This window comes from Podarcis cretensis (genome assembly GCF_951804945.1).
Source record: "Podarcis cretensis genome assembly, chromosome: 8".
NCBI classification, from domain to species: Eukaryota; Metazoa; Chordata; class Lepidosauria; order Squamata; family Lacertidae; genus Podarcis; species Podarcis cretensis.
The window spans coordinates 51,136,499-51,154,258 of record NC_137177.1 but is presented as its reverse complement, the minus strand read 5'-3'; the positions used below and the strand labels follow the sequence as shown (position 1 = coordinate 51,154,258).

General features: G+C 49.1%; 2 protein-coding genes across 5 annotated transcripts in view; one reads left to right on the top strand and one right to left on the bottom strand.

Annotated features, from left to right (window-relative positions):
* The first annotated feature begins 241 nt into the window (after positions 1-241).
* ZNF276 (zinc finger protein 276) lies at positions 242-13,393 on the top strand. Of its 3 annotated transcripts, none has more exons than XM_079988801.1 (11): positions 242-458; positions 4,133-4,442; positions 4,805-4,860; positions 6,124-6,630; positions 7,550-7,628; positions 8,800-8,877; positions 9,520-9,633; positions 9,729-9,804; positions 10,316-10,433; positions 11,423-11,522; positions 12,593-13,393. In XM_079988801.1, the coding sequence occupies exons 1-11, from the start codon at positions 257-259 to the stop codon at positions 12,888-12,890; spliced, it is 1,938 nt and encodes a 645-aa protein (XP_079844927.1). In that variant the 5' UTR covers positions 242-256; the 3' UTR covers positions 12,891-13,393. The 3 variants fall into 3 exon arrangements, with proteins under 3 accessions (XP_079844927.1, XP_079844926.1, XP_079844928.1); XM_079988800.1 differs by having other exon boundaries at positions 6,121-6,630; XM_079988802.1 differs by lacking the exon at positions 242-458 and adding an exon at positions 1,124-1,311 and having other exon boundaries at positions 6,121-6,630.
* Positions 13,316-17,760, bottom strand: part of FANCA (FA complementation group A) — a 43,280-nt gene continuing 38,835 nt past the window's right edge. For both annotated transcript variants that reach the window (XM_079988704.1, XM_079988705.1), the window contains exons 40-43: positions 17,077-17,152; positions 15,726-15,867; positions 14,634-14,726; positions 13,316-13,582 (exon numbers count right to left, since the gene is read on the bottom strand). In XM_079988704.1, the coding sequence (XP_079844830.1) occupies positions 13,481-13,582; positions 14,634-14,726; positions 15,726-15,867; positions 17,077-17,152 (413 nt within the window). In that variant the 3' untranslated portion in view covers positions 13,316-13,480. The remainder of the gene's footprint in view (positions 13,583-14,633; positions 14,727-15,725; positions 15,868-17,076; positions 17,153-17,760) is intronic.

The following is a 17,760-nucleotide window of genomic DNA, read 5'->3' as shown; positions in this document are numbered from 1 at the left end:
CGGCTCCGGCTAAGCTGCTTTCAGCCCGTCTCTAGGCCCGCGTCAGACCCGCTCCGGGCGAGAAGAGGCGGCTCTCCTCTCGCAGCAGGTCCGCCACCCGCTGGCAGGCGAGCGGGAGCCCCTCGCCGGGCGGAGCTCCTGCCCGGGCAGGCTCCTCCGTCCGCCAGGGGCGCTGCGGGCCGGAGCCGAGCCAAGGCGCTGCCGGAGCCGCAGCCAGAGCCTGTCGAGCGGGGGCCGGGCCGGGCTCTGCACGGCCATGAAGCGGGATCGGCGTGGCCGGTTCTTACCCGCGGGCGCGGCGGCCAGGGGCGCTCCAGAACCGCCGCCGCCACCAGCCGAGGCCAAGAGTGTCCGGGTCCGCCGGGGGCGCCCCACCGCCACCTCCCGGGAGCAGGAACAGCAGCCCGAGCCGGAGCCCGAGCAGTGGGCCTCGCCAGCCTCGGAGGCGGCGGCAGCGGGTGAGCGCAGGCGGACAGGGGCACCCCGGCAGCGCGCTCTTCCGGGGACCCGGCGGGCGGCCCGATCCTCCGCGTGCGCGCTCGGAAGGAAGCCGCGCTGCCCCGCGGGAAGTACGCAGGGCAGGGATCGGACGGGGCGCGCGCGCTCGGGAGGCGCCTTGGCACCGGGGCTGGACTGGCCAGCGGGCGGCGGTGGAGCTGGGCTGGGCGAGGCTGGCCCTGCTTCCAGTGCCGGGGCTGGGCCTTTAGATGTGAAAAGCAGTGAACAGAGCGCGTGCAGAATGCCCTTTCCTGTTCGTCGGGTCAGCATATCCGTCGCTGATGTTCGCCAGATAGGCAGGCAGGCGCGAGCGCGCAAACAACCAGCGCTCTCCTCTCCCAATCGGTCACGTCTGAAATGCTAACTGCAGTGGCCCGTGCCTTTTGCCTCCCGGAGCTCTCCAGTGGGCAGCTTTGGAGTCCAGTCACGTGGGTTTCTTGTAGAGCTTCCATGCACAACCTAGGTTAACTGCTCCGCCACCCTCAAGGCACACCTAAAACTTTTCACCATCCCCGGTAGCTGTAGTCGCAACCATCGTGCAACTGCCGAGATGTAGAGGGCGCTGGGGCAGCTGGTTGATCTGGGCCTCCTTAAATCTCACTGCTTAGGCAGTGGGTAGGCCCTGACCATTGAGCTGACAAGTACCTAGCAGGGGTGACAGAGGCTCTGGCTTCCCATTTTGAAGCCATCAGTGCCCATCAGAGGCATGGAGAGGTGCCAGGTGGATGAACCAGGAAGAGGACTTGACACGAACCTCTGGCCTTCCTCCAGAGGTTGATGGACTTCAGCTCCCAGATTCCTTAGCAGCAAATGGTTTCTCATCCATTTTCATATATTGTTCCTCCCTGTATCATGATTTAGTTGTATGGGGTTCACTCACAAATTTGCAGTCTTAGAACAGGAACTTGCATTTTTTTATATTTATCTTTTGCTGTTAATTATTTGGAAGACGATACATATTTGATGCTGCTAGATAGACCACGATGGTGTTGCTCCCCAACACCAGGGAATCAGGGAATCAATCAGCTTTCCCCTACCTAGTAGCCACATGCTCTGGTCTCCACCCCCACCCCCTTGCAGAGGTGTGCAACCTGAGGCCTTATGGGGAGCTATAAATCATAGATCTGTCCTGTTACATTCTTATACCAGGTGTGATGTGGGATAATGGTTTCTACAGATGTAATAACCTGGACACCATCTTGTTCCACATTTGCTGAACTGATTTGGCGTGGAGATAGTCCCACACTCACTGACAGTTCATATGCCAACATGTGGGTCGTGGGTTGCAATTGCACCTCCATAACCATAGCAAAAACACATGTGTACTTAATGTACTTGTTGAAACGTTGGACGGTTTTGTGTCGTGTTAATCGGTAACCCTTGTTCTTGGCCTCAGATCAGGTAAATGTGCCTGTTTAAATTTTCCATTGCCTTCACTAACCGGGCACAGTCTAGCTGTCTTATGACTCCAGTTCCCAGCAGTCTGAAGCTGCCAGCATGGCCAGTAGTCAGGGATGATGGGAGTTGTAGTCTAGCAACATCTGGAGGACTGCAGGCTCCCCTACTTTTCCTTATTGTTATTGAGGGAAGGAATTCTGGGCACTGTTGTCTACCCTCCCAGAGTTACAATTCCCAGCAACTCTTAAACTACAATGCCTGGAAAGATGTTTTGAATGTGCTTTGAAAGTATAGTGTGTTTACATGGGAAAGCTGATTAGTGAATGGATTTTTTAATGTAGCTTAGCAGAGACAGTTCTGGGGAAGTCTAGGCAGAGGGTTTGAAGAGAAAACATTTGTGCTGCTTAGAGGGCCTTTTTGCAGGGATGAAAAGAAATCACAGGTAGCTTGGTTCCCTGGAAAATGTGAAGAACAGCCCCAAAACAGAAAGCTGATGCTTTATGTTTTCTAGGTCTGATTTGTGGCACCTTAGTTTCATTTGTCTGCCTTCTCTACTTTAAAATATTCAGCTCTGCTCTCTCATAGAATTGGTGGCAGCGGAGGGAGGAGTCCTGGATGAGAAAGGGTCCTGGGTGCTGAGCTGGAGCCACCACCCATGATCAAGAAAAGACTTGCTATGCCTCTGAGACAACAAGTCACTTGATTGGCCAGTGCCACAGTAAAGACTGCTGACATCATCCCTGTGGCTCTTCCAAGTCAGGAAGTGCTGCAGAGGGGCTGTGGGCAGTTTGCAAACCAGGTCCCTGCACAGACAGCAGAACTTGCTTGAAAGCAAACAGGAAAACAAAAGAAATTGGTTCCTGTTTCTCTCACAGTTCTTGGCAAAGCAGGAGCTGGATGGTTCAAAGCAAGGACTGCTCTCTGAGCCGAAGACAAAAAAGGCAAAGGGATGCCAGAAGGTAGGGCTGGAGTGGGGGCAGTGACAATATGACCAGGGCTGCCTTTCTTGGTTGCAACAGCAGGGGTCAACACTCAGCTTGATGCTTTACTCCAGCTCAGGTGGCTCCTGTGTTCACTAACACAGTTTATGTTTGCATCCATGAGGACTAGGACCTTGGGTGTGTTTGAAGAAACTCCTAATTTTTAGGATGCTGAGTTATGCATTTGATGCAGAATGCCACGCTTTTACATGTTGTGATTATGGAAAGTTTGATTGATGGAATCGGAGGACAAATACATTAAATTCAACCCCCCATGTCCCAAAAGGATGTTCCTGGGTGTTTGGCAAGGACCATTTAATAGTGTTTCTCTGGTTGCCACCCACTTACATGCTCTGGGAGTTAGTTCACATAATGGCTGGCGAGGGCTGTAGTTCAGTGGCAGGACACCTGCTTTGCATGCAGAAGGCACCTGGTTCAATCCCCAATGGCATCTCCAGGCAAGTCTGGGAAAGCTGCCTGCCCAATACCCCGGAGATGTGCTGCCAGTTACTGTAGATGAGACAGAGGTAGGTAGACCAATGGTAATAATAATAATAATAATAATAATAATAATAATAATAATAATTTTATTTATACCCCCGCCCATCTGGCTGGGTTTCCTCAGTCACTCTGGGTGACTTACAGCATATCTAAAAATATCAAACATTAAAAACTTCCCTAAACAGGGCTGCCTTTAAAGGTAAAGGTAAAGGTACCCCTGCCCGTACGGGCCAGTCTTGACAGACTCTGGGGTTGTGCGCCCATCTCACTTAAGAGGCCAGGGGCCAGCGCTGTCCGGAGACACTTCCGGGTCACGTGGCCAGCGTGACATCGCTGCTCTGGCCAGAGCCAGAGCCAGAGCCGCACACGGAAACGCCGTTTACCTTCCCGCTGGTAAGCGGTCCCTATTTATCTACTTGCATCCGGAGGTGCTTTCGAACTGCTAGGTTGGCAGGCGCTGGGACCGAACGACGGGAGCGCACCCCGCCGCAGGGATTCGAACCGCCGACCTTTCGATCGGCAAGCCCTAGGCGCTGAGGCTTTAACACACAGCGCCACCTGCGTCCTAGGGCTGCCTTTAGATGTCTTCTAAAAGTTGTGTAATTCTTTATCTCCTTGCCATCTGAAGGGAGGGCATTCCACAGGGAGGGTGCCACTACCAAGAAGGCCCTCTGCCTGCCTTGTACCTTCTTTATGCTTCTAAAGGCAATGCTAGTCTCAGAGTGACCTCCTTTCTTTTCCTGAAATCCTTGCAGGATTCGGCCGGGGTGTGAGCACCGCTTACTGCCGGCTTTGCCACGGGAAGTTTTCCTCTCGGAGCCTGCGGAACGCTTTTGGAAAGATCCCTGTGGTGGGGGAGAGCTCCGAGAAGCAGCGGCGCATGGATCAGGTCTTCTTCACGGACTTCCAGCGGCTGGTGGGGGTGGCTGTCCGGCAAGACCCGGCCCTCCCCCAGTTTGTCTGCAAGAAGTGCCACGCCCAGTTTTACAAGTGCCGCAGCATCCTCAAGGCCTTCATCCAGAAGGTGAACCTGTCTCCCACTGGCCACCTCAAGCCACACGGAAAGTAGGTTGAGCGGATTTCTCCACTCGCGGGAGGCTGGGCTGCTTGTGGCTTGTCTCGGTAGCCACCAAGACTTGGCCCCCAAGCAGGCAGACATTTATGAGCTGTATACAAAATACTTGGTTAGCCTGCTGATGTCCCACTAATGACTTGTACTTCGCACAGAGGGCTAGGGAAATACTTTGTGGGTTCGTAATGTATGTGGCCTTATTTGCAAGGCCAAAATTCCAGTTTCCAGCAGCTGGAAATTGCCTGTGCACATTTTTTGTTTGTGAAACTGCCACTTTGAGACCAGAGCACATGCTGCCTGAGTCTGTCCTCCCTAGAAGGCATCTGATTTGCTCTGCCGTCTCTTTTGTGTACAGGGACAACCTTGCGCAACCTCCTCTTCCTGCTGCAAAAGGAGATGCTCCCTCTCTAGGTAAGTAGGATTGTTTTGGCTCCTCTGAATTTTCTCCTTGATGTCAGTTGTGGCTGCCCTGTTGCTTCCACAGTTTCCATTTTGCCTATGCTTATAGCTGATGTGGTGCTCAGTCTCTGGCAATTTCCTTATGACTAGTGGGGACCAGGGTGGTCTCTGCACTCTAGGGCCGGCTCCAGTGTCCGCCTGGGAAGGCAGGATTTTTATTTATCTAAAACATCCATTAGGAGCCCATCATGAGAAGTCCCAAGGCAGGATACCGTCAGTATGAAAGCACAAAGATATCTGAAATAAAAACAGTGCAAAACACTGATCCAAAAATAAAACAACTCAGCATCAGCTACAGAAAGGGAAAACTCATATTTTGAGTGCCTTTGAGCCAGCCATGTGCAATTCTAGCTAAGGCTCCCCAGCTTCTTTTGCCAGATCACACGTTCAGGCAAACTCTTTTTCTCTTTCTTGAATTTTATTTCCAAGATAATAAAGACAAAAACAACAAAATAAAATAGACACAGTTGCATCTTGCAATTACTCACTGAAAACAATGTGTTCAACATTCAGGAGGAAGGGTGGAATATGAATAAACAAAGTAAATAATGTTTTTCCTTTTTAAGTGTAGGCAAGCATATTTCTAAGATCTGTTGGGAACATGGATCTTTTCTGTATACTTCATAATAATATGACAGTTTGTACTTGGTTTCTGATCCATCACCTGAAGAAAGGCTTTGATCAGTGTTGCTGTGCACACCCCTGATTTGTGTATGAGACAAAGTCACAGCACACTAAATAAACCCTTCTGCACAAGGAGCCCCACACAACTGTTTGCCACTGTCAGTCTCTCTGCAAACCAAGTATTAAGCAGGATGATATTCAAGTGGGTTTTTCCTTCTTCCGAGCTCAGTATAAAGAAGCAGTAGCTCATCATCCCTCGCCTTCAGCAGATGCAAAGCTGCATGTATTACCATGGCTTTATTGTTCATCTATTACACTTCTTTCCTCCAAGGAGCTGAAGGTGGTGTAATTTCAAGAGGTAACTCTGCCTAACAGAAAGCAATGTGTTCAGCGTTCAGGAGGAGGGGTGGACTATAAATTCCATAAATAAAATAAAATAACTTTGAGTGTGTGTGTGTGTGTGTGTTACCACCTAGCACAGTTGCCATAGTCCATGCCAGCCAGTTATTCTGGGGCTTATGGTGCGGGGCAGGTGTTTCAGTGGCATGCCTGGTCTCTGCTACCCTCTGTCTTTCTCCCTGCCAACAGCAGACCTGATCACATCCAGCCCCCAGTGCCTCCACAGCTTAGTGATGTGGACCCACAACCACGCTGAAAGCTGCCAGATTGCTCCCAGCTTGCAAGGCGTCTTGTCCTCGGAGTACTGCGGGATCATCCAGGCCGTGTGGGGCTGCGAAGAGGGTCATGATTATGTCATGAGCACAGATTCGGACTGCAGCACCTTGCTGGTGGACAACGCCCTGTCCGTCAAGTGGGAACTGAACAAGGGCCCTGCCTCACAGCAGGCGCAAGTGACGGGCAACGGGGTGGGGGCTGACTGTACTGTGGCTGCGGCAGCACCGCCGGAACCCCAGCGTGGCACCACTCGTACGGCAGCCGGCCAGCAACCTGCAAAAAGCGAGACTCCTCCGCCTGCGCTTAGCACAGAAAGCTGGGTGTCAGAGAGCCAGGATTTGCCTTCATTCCAAGATGCCTCGGAAGCTCCTTTGCAGGAGGAAAGCCTGCCGCAGCCGGACTGCCCTCTGAATGGCAGTCCAGGTAAGTGGCATGCCAAGGATGTCTCTCCAGTATGTCGTGGGGATTGCGGGTCACAACTCCACACAGGTCTTTGCACATTTCTTTGCATGATATACACATATATACATACACATATACACAGTATAAACATAAACGGCCTGGGCCCAGTATACTTGAAGGAGTGTCTCCATCAACATCGTTCTGCTCGGACACTGAGGTCCAGCGTCGAGGGCCTTCTGGTGGTTCCCTCACTGCGAGAAGCCAAGTTACAGGGAACCAGGCAGAGGGCCTTCTCGGTAGTGGCGCCCGCCCTGTGGAACGCCCTCCCATCAGATGTCAAAGAGATAAACAAGTACCTGACATTTAGAAGACATCTGAAGGCAGCCCTGTTCAGGGAAGTTTTTAATGTGTGACATTTTAATGTATTTTTAATCTTTGTTGGAAGCTATCCAGAGAGGCTAGGAAAACCCAGCCAGATGGGTGGGGTACAAATAATAAATTATTATTATTATTATTACTACTACTACTACTACTACTACTTTCTGAGTGTTCAGCTGTTCAAGTCTGTGTGGAAGCAGTGCGTTCACAGAGCTGAGTGGCAGCATTTCTGATTTATAGCTCAGCTGTCTGGGACCAGGCGTGCCCTTTGCATTCTTCTTGCTTTTTAATTTCCGCCCCATTAACTTGGCTTTCCCTCCAGCCAGCGTGCCCAGACACTCACGTCTTCTCATAGTGAAGCAGGCTCTTGCCAAGGTGAGCACAGGCCCACATCCTTTGGCTGACCACCGCGAGAAGAGGATGCTGGGCTGGGTGGGCCTGACCCAGCAGACAGGCTCTTCTTATGTTCCGCTGGGTCGGGTGCCGCAGGACTGTTGTGCCTTGATGACTGTTGTGCCTTCCTTTGCGCCCTTTGCAACATGCATTCTTCTCCGTCTTCTAGGGCCACTGAGTGAGAAGCCGGTTCCCTCTGCAGCCTCGGATGAGCGGGTAAAAGACGAGTTCAGTGACCTTTTTGAGGGGTGAGAGAAGAAGAGCGGGATTCAAATGTCACCTTTGCAAGCATGAACAATGATTGTGGGGCGGGAGTGGATCTCGTTCCTCACTGGAGGGTCCAGTCACTGGAGACGGCTTGTTTGGGGGGTGGAGGGAGGGGTCAGGACAGCACAGGGCAGTTTTTGTGGCCTTTATTACAAGCAATGCAGTCCAATAGTAAAAATACAAAATTATTAATTGTAACAACAACTCCTTAATACTACCTTTAGTTCAAATTAATTGTTGCAGTTACTATCTCTGTTTATAACCTTTGTTCTTCACAAAGGTTATAAATGATGCCCAAGTATTTGTGTTTTTTATGAAAATGAATGTATTATTCTCACTGATGGGCCAGAATGTGGATAAATACAAATCCACACTGCCTATGGCAGTGATCCCAAAGGATGTCACTTGGGGCAGTCTTATTATTTTACTTATTTAATAGAATGTATATACCACTTGATGGTTTTGGGGGTTTTGGGGTTTGTTTGTTTTTAAAAAGCACCTCTAAGTGATTTACAGAAATGTAGCTGGCAAAAAAAAGTGGGCAGGTGAGGTGCCTAGGCAGAGAACTGGGGGGAGTCTTAGCAAGTGATCTTGTGGGGGAAGGCTATAGCTCAGTGGTAGAGCCTCTGACTTGCATTCAGAAGGTCCCAGGTTCAATGCTCAGCACCTCCAGGTAGGGCTGGGAATGCCCCCTGCCTAAAACTCTGTAGAGCTGCTGCTACCAGTCAGTGTATAATACCAACCTGGATGGATCATTGGTCTGACTTGGTGTAAGGCAGCTCTCTACATTACTTTGGCCTGAAACCTTTTGCAGGCACCACCTTCAGCTTTTAAGCATGGAACTGACTAGAGCTGGGCACTTGCTTTTTAAAAGACTCCGAAGGCAGGGCTTCCAATTATTTGATGCCCAAGAACCCACATGGTAGGGCAGCTTCTCTGCTCACCTTTTTGTAGCATAGTGGCCTTTACATTGAGTGGTTCTGGGCCACTGTCTGGAGTATGTTGTTTTCTTGAAGAAGGAAAGCTCACTTTGGGGCAGCCGGACTTGCAGCAGTTTCTCTTGAGCTCCCCCCGCCCCCGCTGTCAACATAAAGGCCCAATGAGGCTTTGCCTGCCATCTGCTTTAGTGAAAGGGCCTGTTTACTTTCTCAGGTACTCCTTGAGTGACGACGAGAACGACAAGAGAGCGCAGTCTTCAGACGACTACTTTGAGCCTTACCCAGAAAAGAGGTGAGGGCTTTTTCTTGTCCTTTTGCTGCAGCAAAAGACAGGAGTGGTAGCTTCTTTCTCTCGAATGCATTTGACCTTTTGCAACCTCCTCCACTCTCAGTGGGCAAAGGCCCACATCCATTCCCCTCCCATTCGCACATTCTCTCTTTCCTTAGGAGTGAGCAGGTTTCTTTTCACCCTCCTCGCAAATGCATCCATTTGTTTAGGATTATATTTTAAGTAGAGCTATGCAAACGCTCTGTCAGTGCAAGGGTTTGTACAATGGAATATTCTCCTGACCCCTAAAGCCCCTTCAATCTGTTTTAGTGGCTCCCTCAACCCTCCGAGCAGATTTGTGGAGAGCGCAGGGGAAGGAGAGGGTGGGAATGTTCCATTGTGCAAATCTTTGTGCTGTTGAAACAGGTGATGTGGATTCTTTTCTTTATTTCAACAATTTAGTCTCTATGTAAGGCTTTCAGATGTTTGCATTTATTAATGGGTGGCCAGCCTGAGAGCCTTGCACTGGCCTAATTTCATGGAGGCATTGGGGAGGGGGACAGAAATAGGGAGATGCAGCCCTCAACAGGGGTAGGGAGGTCGTTCCCCCCTGTTTTATAACTTCGGTTGACATGCAGCAACAGTTCCCTGTTCCTCCTCTATTAGGGTATCCAACAACAGGAAAGTTGAAAGCAGAGAAGCAAAGAAGCTTGAAGAGCCCAAAATAAGGAAGAAGCCAGGACCCAAACCTGGCTGGAAAAAGAAAATCAAATGTGAAAGGTATCATATACCCAAAGCTTCCAAGGTGTGAGATTCCCGCCCCCAAGAATGGTCCAACCTTCTCACCAGTTACTCTTTCCTCTGCTTTTTTTAAGGGAAGAGCTGCCCACCATTTACAAGTGTCCTTATCAGGGCTGTACAGCTGTGTACAGAGGTGCAGATGGCATGAAGGTATGTGGATAACTACTAGCAACATTTAGCTTTGGAGTCGTCAGACCCTCGACGGGACTTTACTTTCTGGAACAAGTGTATCTCTCTCCCTGCCACCTCCACCCCCAGGTTCCTTTGGGTGGAAGTGAACCAATCAAAAGCCAGATTGTAATGATTGACAGCCCTGCCTAATGGGAGGGAGTAACCCTAGCTTACAAGAGAAAAACAAGGAGAAAAGCTTATGATCCAGATTTTGCTGCCAGTTTGAGGAAATGGATGCAGTGTCCTCCTTTCTCATTCTGTTCACGTGATTGCTGCTGTGGAGTAGCTTTGGCCAACCAGTTGCCCTTAGGAAGTTTTGGACTACAATCCCCATCAGCCTCAGCCAGCACATGGACTTGTAGTCCAAAACCTCTGGAGGGCCCTGTTAGCCGCGCCTGCCATAGGTGATCAGATTGTCACTGCCTGCAAACCTGCATGGAGTGAAAGGGTGGTTCTGTGTGACGATCTCCATCTCTCTTCTTGGATTTAGAAGCACATCAAAGAGCATCATGAGGAGGTCAGAGAAAGGCCCTGCCCACATCCAGGTTGCAACAAGGTGTTCATGATTGACCGGTACCTTCAGCGCCATGTGAAGCTCATTCATACAGGTATGTTGCGCTTATGAGAGAATGATGGAGGATTTGCATGGAAGAGAAAGAAATGCCCTGGCCAGAATCAGGCATCACAGATGGCACAGGAGAACAGGCTTTTTCAGTGGTGGGCCCCCATCTGGAATGCTCTCCCCAGGGAGACATACCTGGCACCATCATTGTAAGACGTTTTTATTTAGCCCAGGCTTCTGGTTAGCCTCTACTGTGGTGCTCATCTTTTAGTTGGATAGGACAAAAACTGTCCTTCTTCCTGTATTGTTGGAAGAAAATTTTAGGAATTTTGAATTGCAAATTTATTGTTTTTAATTTGGCTGTTAATTAATTTTATCTGTTTTTTATTTTGTTAAGTTAGGTTGTTTGCAAGCTGTTTTGTATGAAGCAACTTAAGAAACTAAAAAATAAAAATAATGTTGATATTCATGGATCTGCAGTTACCCTGCCCACAAACTGTGCAGACCTCTGTATCATCACAGAGAAAGCATTGGAAAAGTGCTCTAGTTACTTTTGGGGGAAAACTGCAGAAAACATTGCCATCATATTCCCCTCCTCTGCCGCCATACTTTTTATTCATTTCATTTTCATTACTTATTTACTGCTTAATGTAATGAAGTCTCTTTAAGAGGTTCACACAAAATGCAATCAGAAGCCCCTAATCAAAGTCTTCCAAGAGTGTCAATGATGGAGAGAGTCCCAGTAACATAAGAAGAGGTTGGGCTGCTGGTGTCAGGCCAGAGGGGCATTCCCAGCTCGCAGCTCCCACAATGGCCAGCCAGATACCTAGGGGAAGCCTGCATCAGACTTCTTCACACACATTCTCCAGCTGCTAGTATTGAGACAGACTGCCTTTGATGCCGAGGTGGGGGGGGGGGGCTTAGTACTGCACTCACTGTTGATAGCCTTTTACTCCATGAATTCTCCTAAACCGCTTTTTTTACAGCCACCCAAGTCATTGTGATTTTCAACCCTGTTCCCTTCTCCCATTGCAGAGGTGCGGAACTATATCTGTGACGAATGTGGCCAGACATTCAAGCAACGCAAACACCTCTCCGTTCACCAGATGCGCCACTCAGGAGCAAAGCCTCTCCAGTAAGCACACTTTGCCTATGGCCTTTTACAGATAAGCTGTGTTGCCTTCATGGGGCATCTTAAGATTACTCAAAGCTGAATTTGAAAACTAGTATGCCCTAACGTGGTTGAAGAAAGGTCATCTCCCTTGCAGTTGCGCCAATAATGACACTTCCAAATTAAGATGTGGCACACAAGCGCGCGCACACACATTTTGGGTCCTGGGATTGGTTTTTTGGTTCATACGTCCAGTAGTGTGGGAAATGATGATTCTAGGACTGGTTTGGGAAACATTTCCTGCAAAACCATCTGTCTCAAAGCAGAACTACAGTCTTACCTTGGAAGCCAAACAGAATCCATTCCAGAAGTTCATTTGACTTCCAGTGCACAGCTTCCGATTGGCTGCAGGAGCTTCCTGCAGCCAATCGGAAGCCCCACCGGACATTCGGCTTCCAAAAGAACGTTCGCAAACTGGAACACTTGCTTCTGGGTTTGCGGCATTTGGGAGCCAAAAAGTTCTACTGTTAAAGTGTTTGTCAACCAAGGTATGACTGTACATGTGACTGATCATTTTGCCATAGTGGAGAGCAGCACTCAGTTTTCTTTTGGTGGACTGTGGTTTCTCCTGCACTTCAGAATGAAGGAGTGCTGCTGCCATACAAGTCTGTCTTGTTAAAGCACCAGTTCCTAACAGAGGGCTGGCTCCGGTCTATAAGGAGTTTCTGACTCTAGCAAGTGTCTGACTCTGCAGTGTCTGACTCTAGCAAGAACTAAGCTGTCACTTCTCCTACAGGATATTCCATTCCCACAGAGAGGACACAGCGTCCACCAGCGTCCTGGATTTTTGATCGGGACATCCAAACTAAAATCTGGAAGCATGTTTCCCGCCCCAGCAATGGTCTCAAGTGCAGCTCAGTATTCAGGGTTCTTAGTAGATAAAAGACACTTGGTTATTGGAAGCATCTTCTCACCTGTCTGAGAGTAGCTGATATATTTCTTCCAAGGCTGAGGTTGTGCTGCTGCTCCCCCTCCTTCATGGGGATGAGACCAGGTGGCAGGTCTGAGGTCCCCTTTCTGCTTTCCCCCTGCAGGTGTGAAATCTGTGGCTTCCAGTGCAGGCAGCGAGCATCCCTCAAGTACCACATGACCAAACACAAAGCAGAGACTGAGCTGGAGTTTGCCTGTGACCAGTGTGGGAAGCGCTTTGAAAAGGCCCACAACCTCAACGTCCACATGTCCATGGTGCATCCCCTCACCCAGACTCAGGACAAAGCCAAGGCTGCTGAGCTGGAGCAAGAGGCTCTGCCAGAGGCTCTGTCGGAGGCTTCAGAGACTGCAGAGAACCATCCTGTAAAATTGGAACCGAGCGTGCAGCAGGAGCCCACCTGAAAGAGCCCTGGATGGGAGCCCTGATCCAGCTTTGCATAAAGCAACACTGAGTGGGAGTTTTAAACATACGTTTTAACGGATCCTCCAAAAAACAGAAAGGGGTGGGGACTCGCTTCTGCTTGCTGGTGAAAAGCTTTCCATTGCTGTGACTATTCTCCGCGTGTGTGTTTGTGTCCAAGACCGTAGCAGTGTCTTACAGAGCCATATCCGTCTCGCCAAAGGAAGCAGGCTGTCCTGCCTTCCCTCTGATGTGGCGATTGGTTGAGCTCAGAAAAGGTATCGCACCTGTTATAAAGGTGTGTTGGCCATAGGCACAGGCTCATTTTTAGGGGCTCTCAAGCTGACAGAAAGCCCAGTTTAAGCCCGAGACAACTTGTTTTAAATTAAATTCCAAAGCCAATCTGAAAAAGAAAGACGAACCAGAATATTTGTAACATGGTTTTTATTGTTACAAAGTCATGGTCATGCTTGTAATAAATTATTTACACCATACTTTGAACAGATTAAGCCTTTGCAGGCGTGTCCACTTTTCCCTGTCTGGGTGGGCAGGGAATCACCTCATGCCTGCCTGCCTGCCTGGACTTCCGCTGTCAGAAAAGGAGAAGTTCTTCATCAAGCAGATCCCCATCATCACTGGAGTTCACAAGGGCAGCCTTCATCTCTGGGTCCAAGTCTTCACAGAGACTCATCAGCTAAGAAGGAAAAGAGTCTGGTGTCAAGCGTTGCTACCTCTCTGAAGCTAAATCCTTGAGCAGACTGTCCGCAGACAGCACAATGACGTCGAGTTTGTAAAGAAAGGCTGCCACCGGTTCAGCCAGCAGCACTCTGAAAAGACAGATCTCTGGCCTGGCCATGCCATTTCTAGGAGCGCACAGGTCATAGTGTTTGGTAATCTACCACACCTGTGGACAGCAGGAGCCAAAGGTGTGCAAAGAGTCAAGGCACAGCTGCTTCCTGCTTGGAGCGCACAGGTGGCAAGGCTAGGAGCAGAGGAAGCTGCCGGATACCAGGTCAGACTGGCTGGCAGTTCTTAGGCAGAAAAGGGCCTTTCGCAGCTCTATTCTTGGGAGTTGCCAAGGATGCAAAGCATGTGCTCTACCACTGAGCTAGGGTTCCTACCCACTACGACTGTTAAGTTTTAAAAGGCACGGTCTTCCTTGCCCTTCTCTTGCCAGTAACACGAGGTTGGAAGCAACCAGAGGACTGGAGAATAGGAAATAACTGCTCGAGAGCCTTGGAGGATCCTACTCAGGGGCTTGTGCTTCAGGTATAGAGCCAGACATGCAAAGCATTAAGGCCTGGGTTCAATCCCAGCATTTCCAGTAAATGGAACCCACAGATGGGCTGGAAAACGCCTCCACTTTAAGAAGGCCCTTAGGAGATACAGAGCAAGGGCCAGTCTTTGGGTGCAGCCAGACCAATATTGGGCACATTTCAGCTTTTTCTTCCTCAAAAGTCCTACTATTAATTTGTGCTCGCCCCCTCTAAAATGGTGAAGTTGAGTTTCTGTCCCCTTCTCCTAGAATAAATGCTGGATATGACCTCTGTACAAAGCCATATCCAAATAAAATAAAATAGGAAGAGCTTTGCAAAGGAAGTGTGAAGTAGAGGGCTGAAAGACTGAGCCAGTCGCCATTGGCTTTGTTGAACTGATTGCTGGATGGATCAACAGGACAATCCACAGTGTTGCCAGCAGCCCTGGATTTCCCAAGTTTTGAGGTAGCAGAAAGACCTTTCACCCACCTGCTGGAGGCTGGAAAAGCTCCCTTGAGGACACTGGGGGACTGCACGTAGCAGGAACTGCCGTGCTCTTCTTATCAGCGCCAGTGACTCCTCCTGGGAAAGACAGGCACCGTTCAAATAATGTTGCAACTAAGCCACAGCTTAAGAATTGCAGGAACCAGAAGGGATACAGCTGGCGACTCATCTAATCCAAGAGCAGGGAAGTCAGCCCCAGCTAGCATGGCATGGGATGATGGGAGCTGGAATTCAACCACATCTTGAGGACCACAGAGATCTAGATTAAATATTTGTATTCCGCTTTCCCAACAACAGGGTTGAGCTGAAAACAGCTGAGACGTTCCCCATCCCTGTTCTAACCCCTGGTTGGTGTAGCTTTTCTCAAATGGATTCTCGCCCATGGGCAGTTTTCACTGGTACTGAAATCCATCAGCTGTTAGAAACATCCTCCTGGTATCTAAGCTAAATCTTCTGCTTTGAACACATTTTCAGAATGGAAACAGTGAATAATACTTCTGTAGACTGATCTTACTCAGACTTTTATTTATTGCATTTATATCCCACCTTTTTTCTCCAAGGGGTGCAAGGTGGTATCAGTGGTTCCTCAACTCATTTAATCCCCACCATAACCCTGTGAAGTAGGTTGGGCTTAGAGGCAGTGACTGGCCCGAGGTCACCCAGTGTGCTTCACGGCTGATTGGGGATTTGAATCCTGGTTTTTCCAGGTTCCAGTCCGACGCACTAACCGCTACACCACACTGGTTTTCCTTGAGTGACTTTGCTTGGAGGTAAAACTATATATACTGCCGGAAGCCAGCAAAGACAAAAATGCAAAGCTGACTGACATGGCTGTTTATCAGAACAGCAGCTGCAGTCTCTCTCTCACACACATCCCCCTTCATCACTGAACCCTAATCTGTTCCAGGTGCTCCCAAGTACAAGGTGGGTGCTGCCCAAATAATGACTCAGAGAGTCAACACAATAGGCAAATAAAGGCTGTGGCTAGCCAAAAAGGGAACAGGATGGTTCTGTACTTTGGAAGGAAGCGGAGGGGCTGCTCTAAACAAATGAAAGGGGAGGGGATGAGATGCTCACAGGCTCAATGGAATGCAGGCTTGGTCCCACTGCTGTTGTCCCATCCATAAAGAGCTGCAGCAACTGTGTGTACATGTCAATGGCAACATACAGGAATGTTTGCTCCTTAACCAGGTGTCCTGGTTCAAAGGTGATGACAAGGCTACAGAAGAAAGAACAAGTTAGCAGACCAAGCAGGCAACAAGTGTGACCAGGTCAGGCTCCCTCCTCGCTTTGCATAGATGTACGGTCTGCAGGCAGACTTGCAGCCGAGCCACTCGGCCGTGTCTTTTGACTTGAAAATTCAAAACAAGTTTAGAAGGGTTTTGTGGTGATGATGACTTATCTACATGTATCAAGTCACTTCAACACAATGAAAAGTCTCTACGTGACTTGGCAAGTTAAAATGTACCACAAAAAGGCAATTTAAAACACGGGTGTTGTTTTTTTAAAAAATAATAATAATACAAAACCCTGAGTGAACAAAAAGGTCTTCGCCTGACACCTAAAGACTGACAAGAATGGCCCAAGGTGTGTCTCCCCGGGGAGAGCATTCCACTGGTAAGAGGCCCCCACCGAAAAAGGTCCAGTCTTGTGTGACCACCTTCCACACCCCTCTCAGGTGAGACACACAGAGAAGGGCCTCTGATGAAGGCTACAGGATCTGGGCTGGTTCGTATAACTAGCACAAATGCCTTTTAAGAAGGACTAGAGGCCAAACTGAAAGCCAAATTTGATAGATTTTGGCCTTGATAGCCCAAAAGGCCACTCTCCAGATACTGTTTGAGGTGTGCCTTTGTGACCTGCTTGTAACTTTCATGGCATTTCTGCCCATTTGTGGTAGGTAGTGGGGTGTTGAAAGGAGACTGTTCACTAGGCCCACAATGACCGTTCTTGTCTTCTGAATTCGGCAATAGACACTGCCCCCTGCCCAGTCAGGACAGCAAAGCAAAAAAGGAGGCAGTGATGATGTCCTGCTAAAAAGCAGCAGGGGAAGCCTCTAGCTTGTATTTGCATCCCACCTTATCTTCATAGAGCAAAACTCCCAGGTGGCTACTACTGTATACAATTCCCAACAGCCCATGTTGGCTAGGAGGCATGAGAGCTATAGTCCAAAAGAGCTGGGGGGCACAAGGTTGGTGAAGACCACTAAAACATCAAAATGAAAAAATAAAATGAAGGTGGGAGGAAGGATGCAGAAACTCCACAAAATACAGGCTATTAATGGTGCTTCTTTCTTAACTTGGGGTTACTAGGTGGTTGGATGTATCAGTTAAGCAAGTGCATAAAGTGGCCCTTGACAAGTTTCTGGTACCCTTGATTTTCCCAGCAAGTATATTCATTACACGCAGAATACATTTGTGAAATTTACCTATAGAAGGCAACCGGCAACAGCCTCAAGTGTTGATGTGATACAGTACCATGCAGGATTTGGTAAGGGTTGTGGTCTGCAATGCCAAAAGAGACAGATCTCAGCTGGGCGCCAGCTTTCAATCAAACGTTTCTCACAGTTTTCTTGGGGGTTGTATCCAACTCATTTCCACTAGATCCATTGAAAGTAACGGAAGTTCTGTCTGTTAATGGTCTAGCCCAGGGGTCTGCAACCCGTGGCTCCGGAGCCGCATGTGGCTCTTTTACACCTTTGACGTGGCTCTGGGGCGGATACTAGCAAGGGGAGGAGGCGCATTGTGCGCCCCGACACTCCCCACTGTGGCGGGCGCTGTACTGGCTGTGACGTCGCATGGGGGCAGTGCGTGCGTTAGTCACGCACTGTCCCGATGTCACCTTCCCGCCCGCCGCCCGCTACATTGTAAGGGGCATGTACGCTGGTCACTGTTTTGAAGGGGAGTGAAGAACACACACACGAAAAAAGGTAACTTGTTAATTTAACGTTTATTTCTATGAGGAGGAGTAATTCTGAGGGGTCAAACAAAGAAATAATAAAAAAGTGACGAAAAAGTTATTTTTATAATGACGAGTTTTGCGGCTCCCAGTTTTTTTTTCTTTGGAAACGGGTCCAAGTGGCTCTTTTTGTCTTAAAGGTTGCAGACCCCTG